Consider the following 14969-nt stretch of genomic DNA (forward strand, 5'->3'; position numbering starts at 1 on the left):
CTTTTTGCAAAAGACTTCCTTGAAGGACAGGGGAGGTGCAGAGGCAGCTTAAAATTCCTGCCATTGCCATGAGTAGCAGCCCCTCCAGCCTTTGTCCTGGCCAGCTGGTCTCCACACTTTTGCCTGCTGTTCCTTCTCCCTCTGCCTCTTCCTGAGTTGTCATGKCCCAACAGACGATTTCTGTGTTGTGAAAGTCAGGACTGATGGGAGTGAGAATATACCCTGTTTGGACTGCTTATCCTTTCCAGAGGAAAAACAGCTCTGTGCATGCAATGCTGCTGGGAGCTGCAGGAAATAGAGCCCTGCCATAGCTGGGTGGGTGGTGGTCAGGGTGGGCAGCCCCATGACTCCTACACTGCAAGGACATTCTGTCCGACAGGCTAGAGCAGGCCTAAGATGGGCCTGGGCAGTCTCTACTTATTCCCCTTTAGTCTTTAGTTGTGGTCCAACTGCGTGCTCCGTGTGGCTTGCTCCATTCTGGTGTGTATTTGCCATAGCTGTCCCCTCACTGGCTCTGTGCTCCCTGTTTGCTGGGGACTAGGTATGTGCCAAGCTTTTCAGCTTTGTGACTTTGTCCCCTGCGATCCGAAGGCCGGTCCTCACTCAGTTCCTTGCCTACTCTTGAGAGCCGTGCTTCGTGTCACTGGTGTCTCTGTTTCATCCACAGGCTCTGATCCAGCTGCCTCCCTACATCTCTCAGTGTGAGGAGGTTCTTCAGTTCTTTGAGACAAGACCTGACGACTTGACTCCCCCCAAAGAGTAAGTTGGTTGGGCAGCGACTCCTCAGAGCTACTGCAGGGGCASCAGTGAAATGCAGACTTTCCCCAGCCTCTCAAGGAGTCTGGCATCCATAGACAGATCTCCTTGCAACTCTCAGATCTGGGATGTAGATGCTTTCATGATATCCTTGGAGAGGGAATGGTGGCTGTGCAATTTCATCTGGACGTGCCTGCATAGCCTTCTTCCCATGCGGAAGTGGAAGCRCTTCTCTGGGACTCCATGAAATGTTGTTTTCTTCTCCTGAGTCAGCCACAGTGCCACTTACTGCTGGTAAAAACATGGTCAGTCTGAAAAGCCTCATTTCACATGGGAACTGCCAAGTTGRAATTGACTTTCATTTCCTAACAACCTCTGCCTCGTTTGAAAGGCTCGTTCCCTTAGCCATTTCTATGAGCCATCCATAACAACACTCCTGACTCTTGCTTTCCATTCAAAACAAGGAACCTTTGCAAGGAATCTCGCGTGCCTTACGCAACCCTATGTGGTTATAAGTCTTGTGACTATGAGCTGCTTTGGCCAGGAGCCACCCATCTCTTATTAATCATAAGCAGCATAAATCTGACCAGCCGCCTCCATCCCCTGCTATGCTGCTCACTCTTTTTATGCTGCATGTGACACTATGTGCAGCTCTACCAGAGGTTGAGCAATGGAAGAGGTTTGATTAATTTTGCAAGGAAAGGCATTAAATTGATTTGACATTGTTTTGTATTGGAAGGGTGTGGAAGCAGATAGCAGGATTTTGTTTTTCTCCTCTGAGATGGAACACTGAGTCTTTTAGGTCTCCAGCTAAGTGTTACGCTTGTGTGGATTGTATCTTTTCCTTGGRTTTTAGATTTTTTTCATTCACTCACTAAATTCCCTTCCGCCCCCTCCCTGCTTTACACTTTTGGCTCCCGTTTCTATTTGCTTGGCCTGTTGTCATTCCTTCTGCAGCTAACAGTCACTTGATTAAATTGGTCTGAGGGCCCCAGAGCCCATTAACTAATCACGTGCTGTCGGCTGGCGTTCTCGTCCGTCCTGCCCCAGCTAGCGCTCACCACTTAACCTGCCACTCTGTCACTTGTCCTTCAGCTAATGCAGTAGGTCAGGAGCAGGAAAGAGACACAAGGAAAAGATGAGCTTGCAAGGCTGTTGGATGGGGTGTACTGCAGGGTTAGCAGCCCCTGGAGTGGCTGGGGGCTGCCGGTGTGTGAGCCTTCAAGCTCTGCACGAGAGGATGATGAGCTGCTCTGTGCAAGGTTCAAACCTTCTGAACCAGTTTGTAGCTGAGGCACCATCACACATGGTAGACTGAAGGGCCCCCTCCCCTTTGGTCTTACAGCCATTTTTATGACCTGAACTTTTGCCTCATAGACTGAGCCAGGTGCTGGCTTGAAGTCWGACAGGGTGGAATGTGTAGCCAGAACAAGGAGCAAATTTAGGTGCGGAGGCCCTCCGGGACACCCTTGGGGGACACCCTGTGTGTCAGCCCCGAGGTCATGTATCTCATTGTGCTCCCTGCGTTTGAAGCTGTTGCTCCTGGTGGTCCACATCACTGCCTTGCCCTGCAGACTGTCTCCCAGATCCAAGCTCAGCAGAACTAACTAGAAAAGGAGAAGAGAGGCATCAGCCCAAAGTATAATTCCACAGGAGCAGGTCCGTCGCAGGGTCTRTGCTTGGATGCTGTGTGCAGCTCCCGCGGGCACAGGGAGCCCACTGCAGCTGCTTTGCGTTTGTGGGTGTTTGGCCGTGGCAGCACTGTATGGGTGAGCCAGGGACACGCTCTTGAATTTGACAGTGGGTCAGGCTGCCTCCGGCTGCCAGCTCCTCTTCTGGGAGGAGAGGCGAGTTCGCAGGACCAAGCAGGAATTAGCGGGTGACTCTTGTCCATTTGCCTCCAGCAACAAAATGCCACTGTGTCTCAAGGACGTCTTTGTTGTGTTTCATGTTCCAGCCTGAATGCTSGAGGGGTACTTATTAGCTACAATTCAAAATGCTAATTAATAAAAGTCCTTGACACTCTCCCTCCTCTGGAGAGATTGGTGGGAGCCACTTCCCTAGCCCTGAATGCTGTCACGCTGCCAGCTTACCAATAACGATATGAGAACTATGATAGACGGCTGAGCTTGATCAGTCGTGATGGCGTGTCTGGGGTTTGGCCGGATGTCATCATTCATAARGCAGATAAATACTTCTCTCCGGGAATTTGAAAGGGAGCCAGGCCATGAACAGAGCAAAAAAAGGCAGCTTTTTATGCTGGGTGGCTGAAAGGCGGGAATGAAGGAGGAAAAAAGGACTGGTCAGCATGCTCATTGCCAAGCCAAGCAGTTGTTCGAGCGGCATCGGGGCCAGCAGGCTTCCTGCTCCCCTTGCTTCTGCGTCCCTCGTCTGGGTGAGAGCCACAGCTCCTCAGCCCGGCGGCTCAGGGCCTGTCCCAGGTCCCTACAGCTCCTGGGGCAGCAGGGGCTGCCCCACGGTGACAGGCTGTGCCTTGGGGCCTGTGCTGTACGCCCCATCTGTTTTCTTTTCCTTGTGGCGTGGGTGGAGAATCCACCCAACTGGCATCACCCAGCAACCTGAAACCGCTTTCCAGAGTCAGGAGTTACAGTTAGCTGTGGTCCGCGGAGCTCTGTGTTTAACTGCAAAGGGTGAATTTAGTTCTTGGATTTGGCAGCRTTTGGGAATGGAGGGAGGAGRTTGGACAGCCCGCACGTCTATCTCTGTGCTCCTCTGCTGTCTGTTCTCCTGCAGCTGGCRCTCTGATTCTGGGCTTTCCTTGTTCTTTCCTGCAGTTCGGTTTTCTTCAGTGCCCATCTGCCTGTGTTGAGAGCACCAACAAAAACAAGTTACAGCTGGCTTCCAGCCCTGTAAGCTGTATATTCGAAGCTTTCTTCAGTCCCTGGCCTGTTTTACAATCCCCTGCTCTCCTTCTGGCACATGCAAAAGGAGATTGAGTGGAAAGGGACTGAACAGAGAGGGAAAGAGTCAAATGCAGCCTTTGTGCATCCTTTTTCTCCTACTGCTTCCAGTTGGACAGTAGATCAAAGCTTGAAACGGAGCTGAGACAGGAGTCTCTAGCAGTCCAGGGATGCAGCAGGGGGTGAAGGCCTTGCTCCATCCCCTCCACAAGCTCGCCAGCTTTCCAGCATCCTTCTTCCTGGAGGGACCACTTCAAAAAGAAGAGTGGATTTAAGTTATGGTGTTTCCACTGGCAGTGACAACCAGTGGCTTTTATTATGTGGATTCCTATCTGGGAAGTTGTGGACTGGGATAAGTAAACTAATTTCACGTCAGAGGGCTGYCCCGTGATGTGTAGGAGTGGGGTTGTAATCCTGAGGGATTGGTTAAATTTGGGAAGAGCTGTTTCCTCAAAGCTCTTGAGGGAGAAAAGAAATGGTTATGAAAAGATAAATCCTCCTGAAACTTAGCAATATATGGGCACGTGGGATTTTTTTGCCCAGTGTTGGATGGAAGCCCTGTGAAAACTATAGTGCTCAAAGGAGAGAAATCATCAAATTCCTGCTCTCAGCGTCTCTCAGCAGGTCAGACCAGCACCAGGATGCTCGGCTGTTGAGGTGGGAAATTGCTAGTGCACTCTTCCCCACACCCCCCTGCCCTTTTTCAATTTAAAAGCAGTTTTTAGCTGCAACAGAGAGCTTCTGCAATAGGGCTGGGGAGGTTTGAACTCCTGGGCACAAAGCCATTGCTGAGTCAAGGCATTCAGCTGRGAACTCTCTTTGCCAGCTGAATTTCGGCTCTTCAACATGCAGGAACCCAGGTTAACTCTGTAGTGAAGCAATATGCTAAAAGGTTATTAAATAAATTTTCTAGATTATAAAAGTGGGAAGGAAAGGAGAAAGAGTAGTTCACCCAGAGACTTCCCAGAGCCTGCAAAGCTGCCTGTCTTGTACACTGTAGGTACATCTAGTTGTGGCAGAGACATCTTTAAGGGGCTGTTTTCTTTTCAGTAGCTAGGCATCCCATCATAAAGATGATTCTTAAAGTTRTGGTTCTTAATCTTTTAATCTATGAATGCCTGATTTTTTTTTTTCCAGTGGAGGCACAGGTACCTGCAGAGAAAATTTAGTATCCTCTAACAGTCTTAAAAGGCGTCCTCATGCATCTCTCCTTTCTCCCTCTGGGGGCCTGTGGATTCAGTTTGAAAGCTACTGGCTTCAGGAGATACTGTTCTCTTTAAAGATGTAAATTCCTCACTTCTTTTTGTAAAGTAGCTTTTTCCTTATGTGTCTGTCTTCAGCAGGCCTTCAGAAAGGGGAGGGCAGGGCTGATGGGCAGCTTTGCTCCTTGGCCGCCGGAAGGATGTGCGGAGGGAGGCTTAGCACAGGCCTGGAGCGGGGCAGCAGTCCAGGCACACTTACYCTTTAAAGGCCTTTTAGGAGCTCGTGACCTTTACAAAATCGRATGATAGTTGAGGTGGACAGAGTACGTACCTCACCAGAGGCTGCAGATTGTATGATTAGATCCGTGCCCATCTGTCCGTCCAGTCTTTGTAGACTAAGACGAGGASTTTGGCAGGCAAACTTCAAGGTCTGCTGCTTGCCGTTTGCTGAGGTTACTTGGCTTTCCCAGCTGGCACTGGTTCCTGTCGCTGCCACTGAAATARGTGTGTTTGAGACAAGATAGATGCAGTGCTTTTAGCTTGCTAGGTGGGCTCTATGTGGCGGGAAGTCGAGAAAGCACACATCTAACTTGCTTGGTCTGCAGATAAATGAGAAACCTCCTCAAGCAAACATCCTCCTGGGAAGGCAGTGTGCAAATCAGTTTGGCTRCAGATTCTCAGTTGAGCTGAGCTCAGAGCTGTTTTTTTTTTTAAGCAAAACTTGTTGTCTTTCCTTACCTATGTCTTAGCTGGCAGCTGCTGAGTTTCCTGGGAGCAGCAGTGCTGCAGGATTGCATTCAGCTTTACAAGATCACATCTTAGACTAGGTTATCTGCTCAATTCTATCAAGAAGTGTAGTGGCAGCCCAGAGCAGCAAGTGTTCGTCCTCTTACCTTGGTGTACAGTCTCAGGTACTATTCACAGCATATATCTTCCTAAGCTTTCTGGCACTCCTGCAGCTCTGCTTGATGCCTGCAGCTTTTATTGCCATGGGTTGTCACTATACATGCAAAAGACATTGAAGATACAGAGGAAGTACTGACAGACTACATTTCGATTCCGGTGGTATCTTGCAACTCTGACATTGAGTAGTACACAAGCACAAAGCCTCCTGAGGATTTCCACCCAAGGCACTGGCCTGTGGCTCAAGTCTACCTGCCTAGGAACTTGAACATTACACGGCCAAGGTCCCTGTGCGGTTGCCTGGATGGCCTCTATTTTGCCATAGCCAGATAGCAGAAGCTGGACAGATTTGTTTCCWCTCTCAGCAAAAATCGAGTTTTGCTCCGGTTTTCATATACGTGGCATGAGGAGCAGCCTCTCCTCCATTCCTTGTYCCAGCTTATTTGAGAATGTTTTATCTTCACCTTCCTTCCACATGCCTGGCTTGCTGGATTTCTGTGTCCACCCTGGGGCAGCAGCAACACGTTGCCACCATTTTGGCTGCCTTGTATTACTGCAGCTTTGCATCTGCTCTAGGCAAACATATCCTGGGCAAATTCCACTTGCAGCAGGGCTGCTGAAAGCAGCTGGAGCCTAACAGCCTTTGAAAATGGTTTTCTTCCTTCCTTTATGTAAATGTGGCATCCTCAGCTTGCATTCCTGTTATTTCTCCCAAAGAGCATTCAGCTAAAGAGAGAGGATTTTGGAGTGTTTCAAGGGCAGTTCAGCTCTGCTGCTCTGGGTGTTTTCATTGCTGGGGTGGAGGACCGACTGCAGAGGGAGTAACCGTGWTCCTCCATCCCTCCTGCCAGAGGAAGCTGCCATGAGAGAGTGGAGACAGCAGCTGCCACAGCCCTGGGAGGCGATAGTGGGCTGAGCCCTGGCTGCTGCTGAGGCTGTGRTCGATGGGGGCTGCCTGCCGCCGTCCGGGATCTAAGGTGCATGATAATGAGCTGTGGCTCGACCAGATGAGGCAAGCGTATGCTGCTAACGAGGTTATGCCTGCAGCACCTTCGGCTGCGCTTCATTATTCTGTGAATACTGAAGTTGTGGTGATGTGCGATTAGGTGGGAGTGGGAATGGTAGTGCAGTAATGGATTGCTTCCAGCACCCAACCTGACGGGGGCTGCAGGTACTCACCAGCCCCAATAAATCAGAGAAGGGAGAACTGGGCCAAAATGAGAATCAGACCTGATGTGACCTGATTGTGTATGCTTGTCTTCCATGTGGTGTGATTGAAAAGTCCTACTTAAGGCCACAATACTGACAGATAAAACTAAAAGATTTGAGTTTCATCCAAAGCAGCAGAAAAGGATGCTAGACTGATGCATGTTTCCACCTCTGTAACAGGGAACAAATCTGTTCCTTTCCCTTGTTCCAATGAATTTGCAGTGCAAACTTGCAGCCAGTGCTTCCACGGCAAAAGTTTTCCTTGTTGTCCTTGCCTTGTGTTTGGGAGATAATAGGGGCACAAAATCCAAGGCCAAGTGGCAGAGAATAGGAAATAATAATAGGAAAAGGAGATGCTCAGGTTCCTGCTGCAAGATGGAGTGGCTACCCCACGGAGGAAACTGTTCCAGTAGATTCTGCTGATAAGCTAGAGATCCCTGAGTTGATAGATGTTGGTTTGGATAAGGACTCTTGTTGGCTTATGGTTTTTGAGCCGTGTCCCTGCTATCCAGACAAATTATAGCTTGTATAATGAATTGTTTGTTTTGCAGTTCTGCTGGAGCCTACGTGCAGATTCACCAGAAGCTCAGACTAGATCTCAGCTCCAAAATACTGGTTTCCCTCACTCTCAGCTGAGAACTGTTTTTCCTAGATGACAGCAGAGATAAATTTCTGATGCCACTGTGCAAAAATACATTATGCTTAAGTTAGAGCTCCTTGCATGGATAGGATACTTGATTTTCTCTCTAAACTTTGCTAAGACTTCTAATATCTCCAAGGTTGATGAATACTTATGAGATCAACTACCTTCTGGCTATTTTGATGTCATTGCTGTGTTATGGAAGGATTTTTTTTTTTTTTAACAGCTAGATTTTTTTTTCCTGCAGGAAATGTTTTCTTGGAATGATGATTTGAGATCTGTCACATATTGCATGTTGATTGCAAGTCCTGTCATTGACTTTGCAACAGCTAAAGTTGTGTTCCTCGTACTCATGCACCACAGTATGTCTCCTACTCTGTGAAGTCCCTGTAGCAGGGGTACATGGGACAGCATTTTTGGTACGTGATATCTCAGACCACCATACTGTGTGTCAGCGAGGCATCTGCTATCTAGCAGGGCACCTTCCTCCTATAAGTCCCACTAGAAGCTGGACTTTGTCACCTGGCAATGTCAGAGCCACCTCCCTGGAGCACCCCGGCAGGCAGCCTAGCCTAGCAGCCACAACCAAGGTGGATGTCTGGGAGAGTTTAAAATGAGGCAAGCATGTAACAGCACTTCTCTAGACACTCTTACAGCCCTTGKTTTTTTTCTGGTTTTATAATTAATAGCTTTTAGTATTTCTTACCTGAATTATGACTGGTAACCCTTGAAGGCCATGAAGGCTTTTAGTGTCCACAACATCCTGCAATAAGGATTTGTTTACCCTCATGTTATTGAAGAACAGCCTCCTCCTGTTTGTTCTGGACCTGTCTCCCTAGATGCTTGTGCTGCAGCCTTGTGCACCCCATCTCTGCACTYCTTCCATTCACTGGATGCAAGGAGATGCTGTCTGATGCACAGAATAAGAAGCTTGAGAAACTCAACTTTTTTTTTCCTAAAAGAAGTGGCATGGAGAATATTAATTGGTCCTGAAAGTTCCCTATTTAGGATTTTCTTTTCATGGGTACTGTGGATTATTATGTGCCTGAAGGACACTGAACTGAGCTCACTAGACCCCAAATAATATCATCTTGTTGACTCAGTGTTTAAGTGCAACTCCTGTTAGACTGGAAACCTTGCCGTCAATGTTCCTGACCAGCGACTGGGAAAGTCTTGGGAAGCAGCTGGAGAAACAGTACTGGGTTTAGCCCTTGGGGCATTTGGGGAGCTTTGTAGGGCTGGTTGGTGATGCATGTTCCCAGCTGTGTAGTGCTGCCCTGTGGTAAATGTGCTGTGACTGCTTGGTTCATCTGTACAGTTTGGTTGTCATGCAAGTGAGAGCTAAATGAGTTTCCCAGCAGAAGGCAGACTGGTCTTTCCTTTTTTTCTGACTAGAGTGCCTGGTTTCCAGGAGGCTCTGCATGTGGGCTCTGCTGTGTGCCTTTCCCTGGTCCATAGGGAATGGAGGAGGGAAGAGATGCTGCCAGGAGTTTATTGCCGTTTCCTGTCTTGTCTGAGCTCTTGTCCCCTCTGAGGTGGTGGGCTGGAGCTGCTGGTGTCCAGACCTGCAGCTCTTTGTATTCCTGCCAAGAACATCCTGACAGCAAATTGAAATTGCAGCTCCTTCCTTGCCCCCTCACCCAGACGGAGCAACCGATGAAAGGAAACAGGGGGATGAGTTACATTAATACGTTTAGCAGCTGGCAAGGGGAAAAACTTCAATTCTTTCCATCAGAGCCCTCCTGTTAGTGAGGGTATGCATTGCCCACCTGCTTTTCTCCATCGTGCTTATCTGAACTTACTTTTCCTCCCTTTGCACTTGCACCATCAGCAGTTATTTTTCTGTGGCAGCAGGAGGTTGCAGGTAGTGCACCCACTCTGCATGTACGTGGGGCGAGGGAGCACGTGGACGGACAGAGCACTCAGTGGGGCCAGCTGAAACAGGACTGAACTTACCAGGGCTTATTGATAAACCCTGATTTAGCTCTGCAATTTGACCTTTGTTGGAGACGTCTTTGGGACACCTTGTCTGGTGGATTCCTCTGTTGGTCTCTGGAATGATGTTGTCATATTCAGGTGGCCTCTGCACCATTCCCTGTTCTCTCAACTTAATAGATAGTCTCCAGTTTCTAGGTACAATGTCTCATTTGTTTCTGGAATTTGCTTCATTTCAATTAATTTTATTTACAGCACCATAATCAAGGCCCAGAGGTTTAAGGTGCAAAGGGGAGGGGGCACAGGGAGGATAAKGCATTGTTAGCAAAAGCAGTTAACTCTTCAGAGGGTCAAAGAAGAGATTATGGGGAATATTAGTGGGACTGGGCATTGAGCTTGTCATTGCATGGTTGTGGGAACAGCAAGGTGGGCGCTGAATGTGGGAAGGGTGAGCAGCTCCTTCCTCCAGCCTGTCTCTGCAGACTGRGGTGGGGTACTGAGATAAACCCTGCCTGCTGGGAAGGCATTCAGGATATGGGAAGCCAGGAGATGGGCAAATGGAGCCCCTCATTGTGGCTTCAGGTCACAACACCTGAAGGTTGCCCAGAGAGGTTATGGAGTCTCCTTCTCTGGAGATGGTCAAAACCTGCCTGGACACGGTCCTGTCTAATGTGCTGTAGGTGACCCTGCTTGAGGAGGGGAATTGGACTAGATGATCTCCAGAGGTCCTTTCCAGCTTCAACCATTCAGTGATTCTGTGAACACCAGCCAGCAAAGCCAGGCAATCCCATCACACTTAGAAGTTTAGTGTTTTTCCCTGTCCCTGCCTCCCACCTTGCACAATCCTGCTAATCTCCTTCCCCTGCCTGGGCTGGGCAGGGAGTGCTCTTCTGTGGATGCCTCTGGAGCTGCAGTATCAGCTCTGTCTGCACCAAGCAGACTGGGAATGCGTTGTCAGGATGAACGGCTGGTCTCTGAAGGCATCAGAGTCCCTGCGTCACCCGGTTGCTCCAGGGGAATGAAATGTCTGCAGTAATTATATTCTAAAGAAGCAAATAAGCTTRAAAGAGAACAAAGTGGAACCTTTGGCTTGTTTTCTTGCTGAGCATGGAGGGATTTTGCTGCTTGGCCTGAAAACAAATGGAAAGTGGGGGTGAGGGGAATTGTTTTGCAAGTGGAGTTCATTAGAAAAGGAGGGCTCCATCTGCTCTCAGCAGCTCTTGGGCTAGTGCAGCTGCCTTTCCTAGTGGAGGTCAGGCAACTCCTGGCTTGAGGAAGGTGCCCTGTGTCTCCAGGTGAAATGTAGTCTTCCTTGGAAGCTGTGCTACCTATTCTGTGCTCGTTACTCTTGCTTGAGGTGACAAAGATTGATGTGTATAGCCTGGTACCAGAATATTTTGCCTTGGCAGGATGGTCTGGCTCTATCACACGTGTGAGTTTGAGGAGTGAGGAAAGCAGTTTCCTCTGTAAGCGAGCAGGGAGCAGATTATGGTAGCATTTCAAGGCCACAGTGGCAAACTGTGTAAATGCATTGAGAGTTTTTTTCAGAAACATGGTCAGCTGTGGTCAAAGCTGGTGACAGTGTTGGCGCATTTGTTTCAAATTCAGGCTGGTTTGGTGTCTTAGTTGATTGGCAGTATCTTTGATTTTTTAAAGACTTGTCTTTGCCCATGTTTTTTCTCTATTTATTGTTTGTTTTTTTAATCTTGATTGGTGGAAGCCTCAGATTTTGTTGATTTTGTTGTACTTAGAGAAGGTTGTTTGTGTGCCCTAGGTTTGAGGCAGTTCAGCAACCAGAGAAGGGAAACAGGACCTGTGGTTGCTAACCTGTCCCAATAGCTATGCTGCCCGTACTGCCCCTAGCAAGAAGACTTGTGCTGAAGCTGCCTCACTTTCACCTCGTAACCATCAGTAATTCCTGCTTCCTCTGTCCTTTTCAGCTGCATAGCCCTGGCGTACATCCTCTCTACAACACCCTCCATTAAGTTGTTTTGTTTTGGGGTTTAAATGCTTGCCTTTCCTCAACTGCTTCCCATCCTACCCTTGTCCCTGAGGAAGTCCCAGGACACAGAGGAGCTTCAGTATTTCYCTCTTCAGCAGTCTTGAAAGTGGTGCCCACTTCTGTGGTGGTTGTGGTCTGTGTTGAGGGTTTTGGGGATTTGGGCTTCCCTCACTCCTGAATCTTGTGTCAGATCATCCCTATCTGTCTGTCTTTTCCAAGTGATCCAGTGTGAGTTGTGGATGTGAGACCAAGCCACCATGGCGGTCAAGCCAAGAGCTGAGCCTCAGCCTATGAAAGACAAAGGCATTAAATTACTAAATGGAAGGAGGGAAAGATGGACTGTTTGTAAGGCTGGTTATACCCGACATCATCTGTGGGAAAATTAACTTGTGTAAAGAAGGTCACATGTTGAGTCGGGACAAAGCCAAAATTAGGTCCAGCGTGCTGTCAAGGGAGCCGCGCTGCAACCACTGTACTGCACTGGTTTGTCATTTCAATAACAACCCAACTTCCCCTCTTCCCTCTGCTCATGTTTTTCTTTCTCTTTTWCAGAGAACCCATTGGAAAGAAGAAGTCTGGTAAGGACTCCTTTTTTTCTCCCGTTGTTTCATCAGCTCCTCCTTTTTGCCCTCAGCTTCAGTCAGCTGCTGCTGGAGCTGGGTGTGGGTGCCTGGCCCAGGGAGAACGCTGCCATGCACTGCCTCTGTGCCCTCTCTTGGGGTGAGGGCCATGTCCCCTGCAGCATCACGACATGGTATCTTGTGGGGCTTACCCTGGATTCGCTGAGCTTCCTCCTGATGGTGCAGCCTCTTATCAGCTGGGACTGATGGGAGGGAGTAAGAGTGAGCAAGAGGGCGCCTTCCCAGCACCACCTCTCCAGGTTTCATTGCAGCCTCTTCAGTGTCTCAGTCCCAAGTGCCTCTGCACCTCTGATGGTGTCCGGAGAGGGACTTGCAAAGACAGTGTTTCTCCCCTGCTCGTGGGGAAGGAATATTGCTGAAGAGAGAAGAGGCTGGGGCTTTTCGCCAGTGTGGGGTGAGCTCGCCAGCCTTCCTCACTTCCCACGGCTCTGCCAGCAGCAACATGTCCTGGGGAGGGAAGGGTAGGGACTGAAGCGTGCAGCTCTCCAGGCTGTACTGGGCTGCACAGTTTGTTAATCTAATTGTTCCTGCCGTTGCTGGCACTTCTGTGTTTGTTTCCTTCCTCCCCTCATGCCTTTTCTCCCRTTGTTTTGTTCCTTCATCAGGGTTTATCCAGAGAACGGCTTCTTTCCTTCAGAGAGGTAGTAACAGCAGCTCACTACCTGGGCCTTGCTCTTGCTTTGCCTTTCGCCTGAGTGACACCTGCTCTTTCTGTGTGGGCGAAATCTCTTGCAAGAAGCTATCACATCCTTTGTAGCTTTCTCTGGTTGCTGGTGGGTGCTGGGAAGCAGTACAGAGCTGAGAGAAGAAATGGTGGGCTTTGGGACTGCCACTTGGCTGAGAGGTGTAAGCCTTGCTTTCTGTTAGTACAGCTCAGCTCAAAGGCTGGCAGCTGTTTTACAGGTCCCAGGCAAAGGGCAGGAGTTTGTCTCCAAATAGAAATCAGAGGCTGCAGAATTTCTCAGCAACCTCAAATCTGGTGGAAGTTCTGAGCTGTGTGATGAACAGCATGAAATTGAAAGCGTCCTGATCTCATGATACTTTCTGCTTCATGATTATACCATGATTATAAATTTTGGGTGGAGGACATGGTCTGGGATGCACTACCCCTACTTCTCARGACAGGGAGACGTATCTCTGTGCAAGATCCCGTAGTTAGTGAATTTTAAGGGTTATCTGAGCTTCTCAGAAACAGGAGAGAGGAGAAGAACCTTCAACCTGTGGATTAGGGAGGGCRTCTTTCAGCTACTGGATTTGCAGAAGCTATAAAATGGAGTGAGAGACTTTGGAAAGCAAGGTCTGAAATTTGGCTGGAGATTCTGCTGAAAATGGTTGCAGAAAGGTTTTTGGCATGAGATTTGGCACTGCGATAAACTGCATAAGAAAATTTACCTGTAGATCAGTGGATTCCTCACTAAGTAGAGATAAAAGGTACAGAGGAGTCTCAAAGACTTAACTCCACTTTTCTTTCTTTTCTYGGACCTGCAGGACATCTCTACCTCGGGAACTCGTGGTGTTCAAGCCTCTTAATTGAGATTAGTTCTGGGATGAGTATGAAAAGTTCAGATATTGTCTGCCGTAACGGTGGCTACTGGTTTTGCTCTGTTGTCATGGGCAGATAAGTGGATGATCTCCTGACAGACTAGCAGGGATTTGGCAGTGTGGTTAAGACCTTTGAACAGTACTTTCTGCCCAAACTTGGACTACTACAAGATATGTTTGTCCAAACCAGATCTTGTGATGGTAGCTTCCTAGCTCTCAGGAGCCATTTGCAGACTCAGACTATGTTTTTTATACTAGCTTGCTTTCACTGAAATGGTGGCACATCAGCTAGCTTCGTCAGATGAGATTTGTTAAAGATTTTGCTTCAAGTTGAGCTGCTCCTTTCAGTGCAAACATGCTTGGAAGCAGAGAGAAGTATGGGTGGGGATAAAAGCAGGCTGTGATTTTCTTTCTTTCCTTCTTCTTTCTTTTGATAAAATGGAGGTTGAAAAAGTTACGATCTCCCTTGTCTTGAAAACTTCTCTTGTGTGATGGCTCAGTACGAACATCTGGTGAGCAAAAGGCTCCTTTAATTTTGGATCCCCCCCAAGGACAGGACCTCCAATAGCTGCTAGCAAACAATAATAACTATGTTTTTGGAAGGTGCAGTAGGCATGGGCTATAGTGTACAGGAAGGGTAGGCCTCAAAGGCAAATACGTCTGTTCCCTCTTTTGTTTCAGTCCTGTCCTTTTTGTTTCCCTCTGGAGGCACTAGCGTCCAAACTCCGTAAGAGTCCTCATTTTTGGCATTTTCTCATACATCTCATGGGTTTGGGTGAACCCAAGGTTCTTATTCCTCTGAGCAGTCCTTGAATTATCATCTGAGTTTGTATTCAAGTTGCCACAGCTTGGGTGTGTGCTGCCTGGAGACAGTCTGGCCAGGCAGCAGAGCTAGGTGCACCTCCACCTCAACTTACTCTTTGCTTTGGTGACAAGCATCAGCTCTGCAAGTCCACTCCAAGGACTTCAGTGGATGTTTGACTCAATGAGCATGCCTTCTTTAGGCCACATGTTTGTGCTAGTTTTTCAAATGCATGGGATGTTGTTGAAGATACAGAGTCCTTGTGTTCCTGGCTACACCTGTTCTGCAAAACATGCTCTCTCTTGTGGGCTGTGTACTGTCCCTGACACTTCCACTCCTCCCCAGCCATTGCTATTTTTAAGAGACCGAGTCTGCCCCGAGTAGGACATTTTATAGTTAACTCAACCTTGTATTTT

The 14969-nt window shown here is 48.4% G+C and overlaps 1 protein-coding gene across 1 annotated transcript in view; it reads left to right on the forward strand.

The window, feature by feature from the left end:
* The window catches only part of SH3PXD2B (SH3 and PX domains 2B), an 88158-nt gene that overhangs the window by 56991 nt on the left and 16198 nt on the right, over positions 1-14969 (forward strand). Inside the window, exons 5-7 of the mRNA XM_085298129.1 lie at positions 668-759; positions 12121-12146; positions 12815-12850. Of these exons, the coding sequence (XP_085154255.1) occupies positions 668-759; positions 12121-12146; positions 12815-12850 (154 nt within the window). The remainder of the gene's footprint in view (positions 1-667; positions 760-12120; positions 12147-12814; positions 12851-14969) is intronic.

The sequence above is a fragment of the Rhea americana genome, unplaced genomic scaffold (assembly GCF_003343005.1).
Source record: "Rhea americana isolate MKP2758 unplaced genomic scaffold, rheAme1 scaffold_135, whole genome shotgun sequence".
Taxonomy (NCBI): Eukaryota; Metazoa; Chordata; class Aves; order Rheiformes; family Rheidae; genus Rhea; species Rhea americana.